This window comes from Balaenoptera acutorostrata, chromosome 1, assembly GCF_949987535.1.
Source record: "Balaenoptera acutorostrata chromosome 1, mBalAcu1.1, whole genome shotgun sequence".
Classification (NCBI taxonomy): Eukaryota; Metazoa; Chordata; class Mammalia; order Artiodactyla; family Balaenopteridae; genus Balaenoptera; species Balaenoptera acutorostrata.
The window spans coordinates 156,410,751-156,426,130 of record NC_080064.1 but is presented as its reverse complement, the minus strand read 5'-3'; the positions used below and the strand labels follow the sequence as shown (position 1 = coordinate 156,426,130).

The following is a 15,380-nucleotide window of genomic DNA, read 5'->3' as shown; positions in this document are numbered from 1 at the left end:
TTATCTGAGCATCGTATCCCCCAGCTTAAAGTTTCAGTAGCGTTAGAGATCTGAGATCCCATTTCTAATGTGTTCCCAAGTGATGATGCTGCTGGGCCTGGACTACACTTTGAGAAACCAGGGTGTAGACCATTCCTGATGTGCCCGTGCTCTTTAACTTGAAGAAACACCATCAAGCTTATTGGGAAGTGTTTTACCTGTTTAAGATTATTGGATTTTTTAAAGACTCCTCATTTATGTGTATGCTTCTTTAAAAGAATGTGAAGTAATACCTAGCTTTAGTTTGCCTTTCTTTTAAAAAGGTAAATATTTTTATTATATTCTTTGCATTGTTTAATGTCCATATTTTCCCCCCCAAATTGCTTTTGTTGCTTTAGAAACTCCTTTACAAGACTGTAAAATATATGCAGTTGCTTCTCTATTCCTAGGGATATCTCTGGAAGCAGGATACCAGGCACAGTAATCCAGAATGGCTGTTAATGGGAGTTCCCTGGTGGTCCAGTGGATAGGACTCAGCACTTTCACTGCTGTGGGCTGGAGTTCAATCCCTGGTTGGGGAACTAAGAACCTGCAAGCCTCGTGGCACGGCCAAAACTAAAATAAAAAAACACACATTTGCTGTTAAAACTTGATACAAAATGGATTTGATATAAACTTGTATTTATGATAATTTGGGAACACAATTACCCTGCTACAATATTTATACCAAAGCATGAAAATAGTGTAAGTAGTCATTTTTAAGACCATTAAATTATGATGAAATATGGCCACAGGGTTAAAGTACTCTGTTATAGTTTCCTGTTTCTTAGCTCTCAACTAAGAATAGAATAGGATCCCAGTTGGTCTGATGGGCTCCATCTACACCCTCCTTCCTTTTCCCTTGCAGTTTCCTTTCTTAACTAACTCTTCAGCCAAACTTTCCAGCCTTGGAATCCATAGCCCTTGCCTCTCCTTTGCTGTTGCTTGAGTCCTGTCTTGCATGTCCTGACTGTGTGGTTCCAAAAAACAGATACCTTTTGTTTACATTAATGTTTTCAATTATTTGTTGTGAATATTTTTTTCATAAATGCATGATTTTCTCTACTCGGGTTAAATCATCACTGGATAAGTGAGAGTTTTTTAAGTTCATTAGAATTATTGCAATAATTTATGTATTTTAGTAACAGTGACTGAGTACTTTTTCTTTTTTTCCATTAAGGATATTTATTATTTGTTGTAATTTTAAAATATTTTCATGTTATATTAATAATGACTGATCCAGTAACTGTAATTTTTAAGCTGTCTGCTTAAATTAATATTACTGAAGCTTTTTTGGATATAATATAAATGGTGAATCCAGTTCAGGTGGTGGGGAGTACAATGACATGGGTAAAAACTTGAATGGTCAAATTAACTTGAACATTTTTCTACCTGGTTCTCAAATTCTTGAGCATTGAACAAAGGCTTTAAAAAATTTTAAACAAAAACTAGTAAATAACAAAGATGTTGTAACAGTTGAGAGAGCATATTTAAAAAATTTAGAGCCATCCTAGAAAAATGGGAAGTCATGTAATAAGTTTTACAGAGATCTTCCCTCAGGTGAAAACAATTGTGCCACAGGAAGAAACTGTCCTCGATGCAAAAGATCCATCTGAAAATGTATGATGTCATAAAATCGATTTCTGAGACAGTGTTACATGGAATTAATACATGCTCTGTGTATTGCCTCAAAATCTAAGGTGCTAGAGACCAGGACCATTTCTCCTCATACAATCTTATTCTGTGAAAGAGAGTTTACATTATTCACTTCAGGCGAAGAGGTTTCAGAGGTAAACAGATTGCACACAAATTTAGAATCTGTTTATCTGCTGGATGATCTGTAAGACTTCAAAGGTAAAGTAGCTTCTTGCACCAAATTCCTGTTTCAAGTTCCTAATGAGAATCAGGAGAGCCATAATTTATGAACCTAATTGTCAGCTTTACTTCCCTTCTCCTCTATCATTGATTTTATCCCATTTTTATGCCACTCTTGCTTCCTTTTGGTTTGACGTCACTATTTTATTCATCCCTGTTCCCTTCCTTTGTTCAGCACACCCTAACTGGTGAGAGCCACAGACAAGTAAATTTTATTTCTCTCTGAGAAAAGATGAGAGAAAGGTTTGCTTTTATCATGAAAACGTATCTGCTTTCTGTTGCGTTTCTTTTTAGAGATGTCCTTTCTTCTGAAAAATATTCAATGAATATTTAGATATTGATAAACTGAACTAAGATAAGTGGGCAGTAGACATCCAAAAGAACATTTGAATTCCTGTTCCCTTTGCTAGATTATTGATGTTTTCTCCTACCTTCCCTGTTTTAATGTAAAAGAACGTGCATTGACAGGCTCTTGCTTTGATATAGGCGCCAACAGAGTAACGTCCCTCTTGTCCTTTCATCAGACTGTCTAGCTGCTCTACCTTCTAGCAGCTATGAATCCAAAGCTGGGGGAATTTTTTAGCCCAATGGGAAATAATCACAGAATGTGTTCATTTTAAGTTCATTTTGGTTTTTCGACAGAAACCAAAATACATTTCACTAAATTTTGTAAAGAAATTCAATTTCCACTTGTAAATATTAATTCTTTAAAGGCATTTATCTGTTTCCCTTGGCCAGGATATTTTTAACATATAAAAGAGAAACCACCACCAACAAAAAATCCTCAGATTTTGGAAAATTATGAAATGCATTGCCTTAAGTCATTTAACCCCCTCTACCTTCTGTCTCTGAATGAAATGAATTGGAAGTTCCTCCTTTTGTGCCAGAATGTGTGTCTGCATGGCCAGGAAAAGAGGAGTTATGTTTCCCACCACTTATAATGTGAGGCGCTACCCTAGGTTACAGTCATGAGTTTGGGAGCAGATTCTACAATGGCCAATAAGAAGGGCAATTTCTTAGTAAAAGCAAAGTGGTGACTTTGATCACAGGGGCAAAGGGGAAGACAAAACATACCAACTAGAATGGCACTGTGGGCCTACCCAGCCCTATGTATCTGCTTGGTTCTCTTAGGATTCCTTTGAGGCTAAAGCCAACCAGGAAAGTAGTTTTCAGATGGGCTGTGAGCTTCAAGTTGTCTGTAAACACTTGAAGTTAACTTAATGAATGCTGAAGGTAGTATGACATAACTGTAATTAGTACAATAATTCACTTTCACATTTTAATCATCTTCAAATAGCTTTGTTGTTATATCAAATTAATGTTTCTTTAAGTTTACATTAATGCAGGGACTTCCCTGGTGGTCCAGTAGTTAGGACTCCGCACGTCCATTGCCGGGGGCATGGGTTCAGTCCCTCGTCGGGTAACCAAGGTCCCGAAACCTGAGGGGTGTTGCTGAAAAAAAAAAAGAAAAAAAAGAAAAATTTTATATTAATGCTTATTTATCCTTCTCATATATTGGATTTCTATTTAAAATTCTACTTAAAGAAAAGCATTTCACTACTACAGAAAAAAAAAAAAAGTACTGACTTCAAAAACTAGTAAAATATAGTGGTCTTAGAGGATTCAGGATAGGCCTAAGTATTGAATCACTCTCCAGAATAGTCCTGAGGAAACTGCTATATAACAAGTATTGTGCTGTGACAGTGCTGGTTCATCGTGAAGCCTCCCCCACCAAGAGAAATATGAAAGTCTCCAGAATTAACACGGTTAGCTCTTTCATGGGGCAGGCATACTGTAAACAACCGACTGGTCCCCATTTGGTTGTAGTCTGTCTATTGTAGTCAGTTTCCTAAGCAGGGACTGGAACTGCGTTTTCCAGCTCCAGAGTCAGTAGCCCTGAGTGGCTGCCGAGGACGTCAAAAGTGGCTCATCCTACTTAAGGTGAGCTTCAGTGCACACTACACACCAGATTCAAAGACTTAGTGCAAAGAAATGTACAATCCGTGGATATCAGGTTAAGTAAAATATGTTAAAACTAAGTTTCCTGCTTATCCTTTTTTTGATGTGGCTTCTAGAAAATTCAAAATTACCTGTGTGACTCGCATTATATTTCTTTGGAAAACACTGGACTTGAATAACAGAGTTTAGAAAGATGTCTGTTGTTACCAAAAAAAAAAAAAAAGTGTTATGTGAGTTTTAGTTACTTAGGAGACTCTCCAACCAGAACACATGATTTTCCTTGACTGTGAGGGGTAAATGAGGCATTACTCACTGATCTTGAACGCTGCTGGAATCATTAGCTGTTTAAAGGTTTCATCTCAGAGTTAGATTTTAAATTGCAATATTAGGAAAATGTGTGTTTCTCTGTAGTCTTCCCCATTAGCCCTAAATTAAGATAAGGGAATATTTACTAAATATATGCAACTGCTCTATTTCTTGTCTTGGAGGGAATCAAAACTATAATACAGCAATAGAAGAAGGGTTTCTAGAGTGAGACTGGCTGAACATTGGAATTATTTTAAAAGAATCATTTAATTCCTAGTTCAGTGACTCTTACTAGTATATAGTTTTTTTTTTATTTGTCCATGTTCTAAATGGGCTTCTGGAATTTAATTTATGTACTTAATTATGTTCACCTCTGACCCTATTTTCTTACCTTGCTTCGTAGGAAAGAAGGTATTGCTACATACAGCGCTTACCAGGATAAGGCAACCACTCCAGCAGAGTAGATGAACTAAATGGTTTCCACAAACCCATGTATCATTCAGCCATGAAAATGAAGGAAATCCTGCCATTTGAGACAATACAGATGGACCTTGAGGGCATTATGCTGGGTGAATAAGTCATATAAAGAAAGACAAGTACTCACTTATATGTGTAATCCAAATAACCAAGCTTAGAGAAAAAGAAATCAGATTTGCCTTCATCAGAGGTGGTGGGCTGGGGGTGGTGGTTGAGTAAAGGCGGTCAGAAAATATAAACTTCCAATTATAAGATAAAAAGGTACTGGGATGTAATGTACAGCGTAGTGACTACAGTTAGTAACACTGTATTGTATATTGGCAAGTTGCTAAGAAAGTGGATCTTAAAACTTCTAATCACATGGGAGAAAAAAATTTTTTGTAGGTTCGTGAAGTGATGGATGTTAACTAAATTTACTGTGTAATCATTTTGCGATATATACATGATCAAATCATGCTGTACACCTTAAACTTATGCAGTGTTATATGTCAGTTATATCTCAATACTGAAAGAAAAAAAATCTATAAAAATTATTTGCTAGTTTCTTACATTGTCAGGAATGGAACTGTTAAGCCATAGTGCTAACATTTTAATGTGGCTTAAGTATAGTCACCATCCTTTAATGCTTCTTTGAAATGTATATGAATTTGTGTTTGAATATCCTGCTTGTTTTTCCTTAAATAACGCTTGTATTTATAGGGCAAGTCAACACAGTATCCCCACTAGTGTTAAGGTGGGGAAATAGTTTTTCTATAAAATTTCCAAACTCAGAGATATATAATTCAAAATGACATTACATTTCATTTGTAAAGAAAGTGATTTTGAAATCTTTTCTGTTCAAAGATGATTGCCAAGCCTTAAGATTCATTCTTCAACAGTCCCAAAATATGCATTATATATTGTTTATTATAAAAGTTTGATTTCCTTAACTAAGAATATTACCGGAAAATACTCTTACAGTTAATACGTTAAAATACTATTTTTAAAAATTTGTAACCTCTTGGTGATTTAGAGACGCTATAAAGTTTATTTCTGGCATTTGTTCTTCGCCCCTTTTAATAACAATAAACCAGTCTAAGAAATCCAGAAGAATTCAGCATCAGTTGCATGCTTCTGTACAAAGTTAGAGGGCTCTAACACCCATAGCAGGAATGCCAGCTCAGGACAAAGTGAACACTGTGGGCTTGTAGTTTTCTTAAAAAGAATTCCACTCTTTAAGAGAATTAGAATCCACTCTAAATTCTGTTTTTCTCTCCCCACCTGAATAAAGAGGTGTCTTACTTTAAACATGTCATCTGAATGTAGGCAGTTTTGTAGGGAATAAATTCATCAGATAACCTCAAGTTGCATCAGAATCTGAGTCTCACCTCATCTGCAAAGGGCAGAGTAAAAATGAAGCCCCATATTTCAGAAAAGCAAACTTAACTCTGTGGATTTGCTGTAGGTCATGCAAAGGGACAGGAAGAGGAAACAGCAAAGGTAGCTCTTGACGCTCAGGTGGGACGGATCCCAGCTCTCTTCTCTGTCCTCACACCAGGCAGCGCCTCCTTCAAATGAGCCAGCGGCCAAAGAGGAGGGACTGTCTCTCTAACTCCAATTACATTTTTACATGTTTTGTTTCACACTTTTATAGTTAGTAGCACAAATTGGGCCAAAGAAACGTTGCCTTAGAAATATATGAATAAAGAATCCAGAGTGAACCAGAGTAAATATTGTTTTACTCCCTAAGGGCATGTTTGTAAGGCCATGTAAGTGGTCCTTCCCTTTGTAGTCTCTGATGAGGCACTTTAGGAAGATAAATTTGAGGAGAATAAATTCAGGAATTCTGAGATAAATATAGAGTTGAAGTTTTGCTGTACCCTTTTCCACATAATTTTCGAGAATCTAGCACTTGCTTAGAAGCAAGGGGGTGGCTCTAGTACATATTTTTAAAACCCTCGAAGAAGTGTTTTCAACCAAAGATTATTATGCTTACCAAAATAAATTGACTTTCATAGTATAGTTTCCACTTCAAAATTAGTTTTTCTAATTTAATATATTTATATGTAAGATTGAAATATGTGTGTACATATAAATTATGTTCTGTTTGTCAAATAATTTGTCAATTAAATATATGGGGATACCATTTTTCTCTAGAAGTGTTTATTTAAATGAGAGAGGGAAAAGTGTATTTGAATTTAAAGGTTTCTTAAAACTGCATTTTGAGAATTGGACCTTCAGATCTATTAAAAAAATAAAATGTCATTATGGAGAAGTTTCATTTGTGATAATGCATTTATTTCCAGTGTGTTTTATCTCAAATCGGAGTACGCTTCTAATCGGGGCCCACCTTCTGTAAGCATTCCCCTCCAACAATCACCACTCCTGCCCCTCCCATCTCAGAGCCTTAACTTAAACATGTCCAGGCTTCTCCCCTCCGCAGCGGTCATGTGCCTCCCCTGCTCAAAGGTGCTCAGTCCTACCTCTGTTACCCACAGCATAAAGTCCATTTCATGATAGATACTTGAAAGCTTTCTACAGTTAATTCCCAACTTTTCTTCCCAAGCCTTCTCTTTCTGCAACACTTCAGATAACCTGCTCTCAGTCAAGCCAGACAATCTGTCCTGTGCTCTCTGCTGTATTCCTGGTTCACTATTGGCTGAAGCGCCTCTGGTCTTGTCTGATCCTGGGCATCTTCCAGGGCCCAGCTCACAGAGCCCATTCTGTGCAGAACTTCCTGATTTCTGCCCAGCTCTCAGCCTTCATTATTTCCTGGCCTTGAGTTCACCACATTCAAGTATCTGTATCCATGTGTGTGGGAGAAGACATATCTTCCACATCACTTTAATGCGTGGGTGTGGCTAATGAAAAACCCAAGTCCCAACCATGAAAGCATAACATGTTTCTGAACCATGGCTGCACACTGGAATCACCTGGAGACTTTTACTGATGCCTGGGTCCCACGCCCCCAAAATTTGTCATGTCATTGACCTGGGGTGTGGCCTGGGCAAGTAATTCTAATATGCAGCTAAGTGTGAGAACCTCTGCATTAGTGGTCCTCCAGTCTCAGAGTCCACTTCTACACATGAACTTATAAAGACATAAGGTGAATGCTTACACTTACAGAATAAAATCATGGTTTTGTAATTCAACCTATAAAGAAATCAGAAAATATCTAAAACTTGAATTAAGGTCTTATTGCCTGCCTCACTAAAAGAGGCTATCTGTGGTTTAAAAACAAAACAAAAACAAACAAAAAGCAATCTTTCTAATATCAACACTGGATGAAAATTAGTTTGACTATAACTAAAGAATGCATTTTATCAAATTTTGTCTTCTAACTTGAGACTATAGTATATTTTTTAAATTGGCATAAAATAAACAGGGAGAGCTTTTAAGGTGACTAACAATAAAAGTCCTCTACAAGAATTCTGAAGACAGCTGAGGTAGGCAGGAGTTTAAATTGTTCAAGAATGTTCTAGGTTTAAGGAAAATAGGCAACTCTGGTATTCTAAAACTTAGTAATTGCTGACAATATTGTAACCAAGAATGAATATTTTTGCACATTAAACATTTTATATATTTGTACTCAAGAGTAGGATTTAACATAGTCTATTGACTTTCAGAAACAATGCAAAATTGAGAGAGCGTACACATATTTTTTTTGTCTTCTAAGCTGCATTGCTTTCGTCATTTCCAGGCTCATCCATCCAGAAAAGGTTACCCTAGAATGAAGTGGTCCACCTTTATAGTATTAGCACTGCTGCCCTCCTGTGGCCTGTTAGGGCATTTGACCATGCCTTTCTTAGTTTTTCAAACTTTGTCATTATTCAGAGATTTTAGTCATTGCTGAGTCCCAGAAACCGTTTTTAATTTCATTTTAATTAACTAGCTCTTTTCTGCTTGCCTTCTAGGAAATTAACTTTTGAAAAAGCGCTAACCTCTGTCCCTTATGGCATACATATGGAGGAGCATAATATTGGGGTCTGCGGTCAGTAACTATTTTTCCTTCCCTCCGGCTTAAGTACCAGCAGAAAGTGACCAAAATTGCCTTAAGTATGCATCACATTGAGAAAGCTACCCACCCTGATTCCTGACTTATCAGCCCAAGAAAACTTGTTTGGGATAGTAAAACATATTTGCCAGGCAGTCACTTAAGTTTCTATCGTTCACCACCTTTACGTAACTTTTAGAAGCAACTATGGTACGTACGTATGACAATGGCAGGCCTTGTGCAAAACTAGCAGAAAGAATCAGGGCACCTGGCATCCTGGTGCTTAGGGTTTGTGGCTTCGTTGAGAATTCTGGAGACTACTATCATTTATATGAGCACTATTCATGGTGTTCAGGAAAATGACTGGTCTTCTGATCACCCACTGCCACCTGAAAAGGATCCAAGGGAAAATATTCCTTTCAATCTGTCTTTGACGTGGACTCAATTATTGGAGAATCCTAGGGTAGGATCCCATACAACCACACTTCTCAAATTTTTGTGTGCAGGTGAATCACACGATGATCTTGCTAAAATGCAGATTCTTGAAGCAGTAGGCCTCGCGTGGGGCCCGAGGTTCTGCATTTGTATGTGTTCCACATATTGCTGTTTGTGGAGGCTGTATAATGGCCTCCAGAGATACTGGAGTCATAATACAAGTTTCACCCTACTTTTTAAAATCCACTTTATGCCACTTAGTGCTTTTACAAAAGACCTGCATTGGTACCTGCTTCCATTAATCAAAAGAAATCCGAAGAGGATTTTTGCTTTTATGAAAAAAAAAGTGAAAAGCGAAAATATCGTTCAGCATTTATTTTGCAGCGAGCTGTTATACAGGCAGCCCACACAGGAGGTGAGAGTGGCACCCCCAAGCTCCTTCCTGGGAACTAGACTCAGCATCTCAGCATCAAGTTGCCATAGGTCTAAAAGTATCTGTGCTTTATCTCCATTTATTTTGTGCATCCCTTTGCAAGGTATGCCCTTAGGCATTTGCTTCAATGCTTTATGCCAAATCTGCTTATGAAAGCTTGCATAGGAACACTATACTTTCAGATACCAGGGGAAAGCAGTACCTGGAACCTGTGAATGTGGCTTTGTATGCAAAGGGTCTTTCTTTGCAGATGAGATTTTGGGTGGGGAGATTATCCCCCCCAGGTGGGGCCCTGAGTGTAATCATATTTAATCCTCAGGAGAAGAAGGCAGAGGAAGCCTTGACTACAGCAGAAGGCAATGTGACCACTGATGCAGCATGCTATGGTGTTGGCTTTGAGGGTGGAAGAAGGGGCCACAAGCCAAAGAATGCAGCTATGGAAGCTGGAAAAGGCAAGGAAACTGATTCTCGGACAGTACATCTGGAGGGAGCATGGCCCTGCCTATAACTTGATTTCAGATTCTGACCTCCAGAACTAAAAGAATACAGGTGTGTTGTTTTAGACAAGTTATTGTGTAAATGTTTGTGTCCCACCAAAAGTCCTACCTTAAAATCCTAACCCGAAGGTGACCGTATTAGGAGGTGGGGCCACTGCGAAGTGATTAGGTCATGAAGGTGGAGACTTCATGAATGGGATTAGTGTCCTGATAAAAAGAGACCCCAAATCCCTTCACCCCCCTGCCCCAGGAAGTTACATGGCACTGTCTACAAACCAGAAAGCTGGCTCTCACCAGGCACTGAATCTGCCAGCACCTTGATCTTGGCCTTCCCAGCCTCCAAACCATGAGAAGTAAATCTGTTGTTTATAAGCTGCCTTGTCTGTAGTGTTTTGTTATAGCAGCCCGAAGAGACTAAGACACCAAGTTTGTTGTAACTTGTGAAAGTGGCCACAGGAAACTAATACACCGACGCCACGAGTCCTCAGGTCACATTTTGTGTAGAAGCAAGACCCAGAGGGGGAGCTCTCAACCCTGACTGCGCAGTAGAATCCCCTGGGAAACTTTCAAAAAACACATGTCCAGACCCCATTTCTACAGCAGTATAACCAGAACCTGTAGGGGTGGGACCTGAAAATCACTATTCTAATGTCTCCTTGGGTGAATGTAATCAGAAGGTGGGTGGAGCTGTATCACATTAGAATAAACACAAAACATCGCTTTCCTTGTGTTCAAGGAAAACTCTTAAACTGCCCTAAAATGTAGACACACCAGTCTGCTAGGCAATTCCATGAAACTATACACCAGCTTCTCAAAGCGCAGGGCTGAGCCAACATCTTACATGAAGACTTACCAGGTTGGAGATTTAACACGTTGTTTACCCTAAGCTGGTAAAAGACTTGACTTGTCTCATAGTTATTAAGATTCACCAGCACTTAGTTCCACAGGTGGGAATTCTTTGCCAGTACAACTTGCATGAGGCTGGAGGTGCCTTCAGTCCAACTCGCTCTCCACTGACACGCTTACAGTAAATGGGTGGCAAAACTCAGGGAAGCGAGCTCCATGCCTGACAAAGCATTTTCTATATCTGGGTGGAAAGCATGGCCTCAAAAACCAGACTCAAGATGTCTCCAAAAGAAACATTCTGCTTAGCAATTTATAAAGAAAGACCACCCTGGAATGCCAACTTTAGGTAAAGACCTGTCAGCCTCCAGAAGAATAAAGCAAAATAATCCTAAATGAGGGGCATGTTAATTACTTGGGGTGTGCATTGTGCATCTCATAACCCAGCCATAAGCACTATTTAAGTATTCATGGGAGCACCAGAAAGTACTTTTATGTAAAAGATGTCTCAAGTCATTGTTTTTGTGCTTTGATGCTAAACTCCATCTTTTGGCACTTTCTTATTTGGGGACTGGAATCACAGCAACCTGCTGGCAGAATCCATGAGTTACTTGTTTTATTTGGAATACATAGGCTGGAGCTAGGGACACAGTAGGTGAATCAAAAGTTGTTCAGTTTGTTACAACTGACCCAAAGCTGTTATGCCCATAGGTCTATTGTAGCTACCTCAGCAAAGAAGTGAATAAAACAATTCAGGGTCTTAACTGTTCCCACCATCACATCCTGGGGATTAGAACATGAATTCTCCAGTCAACAGCCTGAAACATCACTGCAGCTGCAGTGAAAGGGTGCATTCCATTCACGGGGAAGTTTTCCCAACAGATGCTTCACCTGTCCCACCTCCACCCGATTGGGCAGGGCAGCCAGCTGGGGGAGGACGGGCAGGAGGTGGACTTAGAAAGGCTTCCCAGGTGGTTGAGATGCCACCACTTATGGAGAACCACTGGCGTGAAACAAAAGTCCTGCAGGTAGGTCAGGTCTGGCCTTGCATCTCCTGTGCAAAATGGTCAATCAAGGGGACACAGCCCTCCTACCTGAAGAATCCCCAAGTTTAATCCCCTGTGAAATCAAGCCTGGCTCATCCCTGAATACCTTTACAGAACTGGTTCACTCTGTCTTCAAGAGTTGATAGAAACTAAGAACCAAAAGTAACAATACTCCTGAATCTCTTTTAAGGCAGCTGAATTCATCAGTGCTCCTCCAAGGGCCATGTGAGTACAGGCTCAGTTATGCCAATATTTCTGAGGGAACACTGACTGCAGAGGCTCCAGGGCTGCAGCCCACTGGGAACCGAGGTCAGTTTCCCGTTCAATAAGCAGCATCCTTCAGCCCAGGTCTGCAACATGTCTCTCTTCTGTAATCCTTTTTTCTCATTTTATTTCTTGGCTCATAGAATTTCATTCCTGTCTTCATAGGCTACATTTTTAATATGTTTGCTGTAACCGACTTCAAATTCTTTACGAAATAGGTAAGATCTGCACAGCAAATTAACTTTTCAGGACCCCACTTATCATCATCCTACAATTATGAATGGAAAATAATCTACGAAAAACGAAGACATGATAAATTGTATACAGTAAAGCATTTATTAAGGTCAGGATGCATGACAGAAAGATAATTTAACAGCAACCAATTTATAGTTTACATCACTACCACATTTCAGCAAATGGAGGACATTAGGTAAATTATAGTGATTTGTTTTTAAAAATCCATTAACTGATCTATTATCCATGCATAAAGTATTGTAGATATAGTTAAAGAAGCTAGTAGGAAAAAGCATAACCTTCCTCCCCCTCTCTCTGCCCATCCATCTTCCAGGAAGCCACAGGCTGTTGCTGACCAGACTTGGCATGAGGCCTCGAGGCTGCTGCTTTTCCCCCTACATCATAACCGATTTCAAATGGTGCTAGACAAAAACAGACTCTGAACACCAGGAGAAATCGGTCAGCCTGTGTAAGAGATGGGTCCAGTGGTGCTGGGTGGGGTCCGGCACCTTGACACTGCAGGTGGCAAGTTTGATTTCAGCTGCTCGGCAACTGTTGCTGAATGCTCCACGGCATCTAGGAGCAGGTGGACAGTGCTGAAGTGATGAGATAGTCCTCCTGGGACACAGCCCTCCCCTTGCCTATTGCAATCAAGTACCCAACCCAGCATTGCCCAAGCATGTGCTCAAAGGCCCTACCAACAGGCTACTGCTGGTGGCTGCCGCTCCCTGTCAACAGAAAGACTATCACAACCTCTGGCTCTGCTCAAGCCTCTGAGTTTCTTTTGAACACAATCCCATCCCTGCCCTGTCCCCCTCCGCAGCCCAACTTGCTTCTCAAGTTCTTCCTTTCTTGAACCGGCTCAGGTGGCAGGAGGAGGGGAGCTGATCCCACCAACAGCAGCTCCTCTGCGGTTGGCCTTTTGCTGTGCTGCAATTCTTACTCCTAAAACACTGATTTCAAATGGTGCTAGATACAAAGATGGAAAAATCTAAGCCACCATGTGAAACCAGCTTCCAGAAGAAGAGGATCTCACTGAAGAAAGAAGGGAGATGCGATCGGAAGACCCAGCCTCTGCCCCGAGCAGAGGTGTCTTCTTGCAGTTCCACTTGTGACAGGACATAATATATGGATCCATTAGAAAGGCACAGAGAAGAGTTACAAAGTGATGCTCAAAGAACATGAAAGTCAAAGTTGATAAATTACATAGACAATCGCAATTCACAACTCATGATTTCTAGGTTATTTAATTCCATAACCAGTCCCTACCTATTATTATATATATGACAAAATAAAATAGCCAAAGCTGTTACTAAACTGTGTTAATATTTACATTAGTATTGCCCTGCTTTGTAAACTATTCCACAGTATGCAAAGCATTTTCCGATATTATCTCACGTCATCAGGAAACAAGCACCCTTTCTGCCTGTGAGGCTCTAGCCACTACACAAAGGTGGGTTTCACCTGAGCCAGGGCAACTCTTCCATGTGCCCTAGTCAGGAAGATCATGGGCTCCTCCTTCCCAGCCATAGGTGAGTGGTCAGGACATTCAAATATGACCCCGTTAATTGCCAATCTTATTTATTCTCTACTATGACACAAAAAGATCAGTGTCTTATAATTGTACTAAGTAGATAATCCTCTAATAAAAGAATGGAGTTTTGTGTTGTGTTGTTTTCAAATTCTGCCTGAAAATTAGGTTTGCAAATGGTGTTCAAATTAGATTTCCCACCTCCTAATGGCACCATCTTTTTTGGTTGTTTGAAGCTAAGAAAATATGTCTGTATTTCCTCTGATACCATAACCAAGAGAAAGAAGAATCTGTATCTCTCAGGTTCCCTACCAATTCTTCAGGACTCTAGATAAACCCTTATATTTTTTATTGCCTCCTGGAAATAACACCATGTGTTGCTCTAGGGAAGAGAAGGAAATAAAATTTGAACACCAAGTTGTGCTCTTGAATTCTCACAACAGTCTTGTGAAGTAGGTATTATTCCCTTTCTTGCAGGAGAAGAAACTGATCCTCAATGTGGTTCAAAAACTTGTCCACAGTCCCATGACTAGTGAATGGTGTCGATTCCAGGTCTGACTTCAGAGTCTGTGCTCCTACCCCTCTACCCATTGCTGCCTGCTTTGTAGTTTGACTATCGTCTCATTCTGTTCTTGAACTTAATTATGAGCAAGACTGAGGGTTAGGGAAGTCCTAGGCAATATTTCTGCATAGATGGGGGGGTATTACTGACTGTACATGTTAAACTTGGTTGGAGATGACAGCACACCTGGTTCTGCAAGGAGCCGGTGCTTCAATACTTGCTTTGTTCTCCAGCACCCTGGTGCCTCTGTGGTCTCCACTGCACGGCTGTGGGAGGGGAAGACGCTGGGGATGAACTGCCCTGCAGTTCCTGTGCTGGACGCCTGAGCAATCCTGACAGCAGGCAGCACTAGGCTCTGCAGCCCGTGGGGCTCTGCGGGGCCTCGGCCACAGATGGGAGAGCCAGGGCTGGGGATCAGCGCTGCCTGCAAGGGCTCTAAGTAAGGACACCTGCAGTCAACAGCGGAGGGAAGGTCGGTGTGCAGGGGGGCGGGGGGTTAATCTAAGGCTTTAAGGTCACCACTGAGCGTTAATGATAGTCATTCCGGTAGAATATGAACCCTATAAAACGTGGGGTTTGGAGACCTACATTTGCTAATTCTCAGCTTTGCCGCTCTGTACTTCAGCCAAACTCTTCTTCCTTTGTAACTTCCAACTGCCACTCTCCACAAACCCCTCCCTAAGGTGTCGTCACAGGAGTCCTTTGGTGATCCAGACTGCCTCTTTCTCCACCAGAAGGCCTCTGCACAGGCTGTTCCTTCTTTCTGGAACACTCTACATCTACTCTCCCATAACTACCAACCCTCAATCACTGCCCTCCCCGCCAAGTAAGCCTGGTGGTCTGAAGTCCTCCTTCAGGTCTCAGCTGGGCCACCCCGTCCGCAGGAAAGCTCCCCAGTCTAGCCTGGCTTTGGGTTAAGCTCCCCTC

General features: G+C 40.5%; 1 protein-coding gene across 3 annotated transcripts in view; it reads left to right on the top strand.

Annotated features, from left to right (window-relative positions):
* Positions 1–6,889, top strand: part of LOC103000756 (membrane cofactor protein-like) — a 52,071-nt gene extending 45,182 nt beyond the window's left edge. For all 3 annotated transcript variants that reach the window (XM_007163949.2, XM_007163947.2, XM_007163948.3), the window contains one exon: positions 4,562–6,889. In XM_007163949.2, coding sequence (XP_007164011.2) covers positions 4,562–4,622 — 61 coding nt within the window. In that variant the 3' untranslated portion in view covers positions 4,623–6,889. The remainder of the gene's footprint in view (positions 1–4,561) is intronic.
* Positions 6,890–15,380: the final 8,491 nt, after the last annotated feature.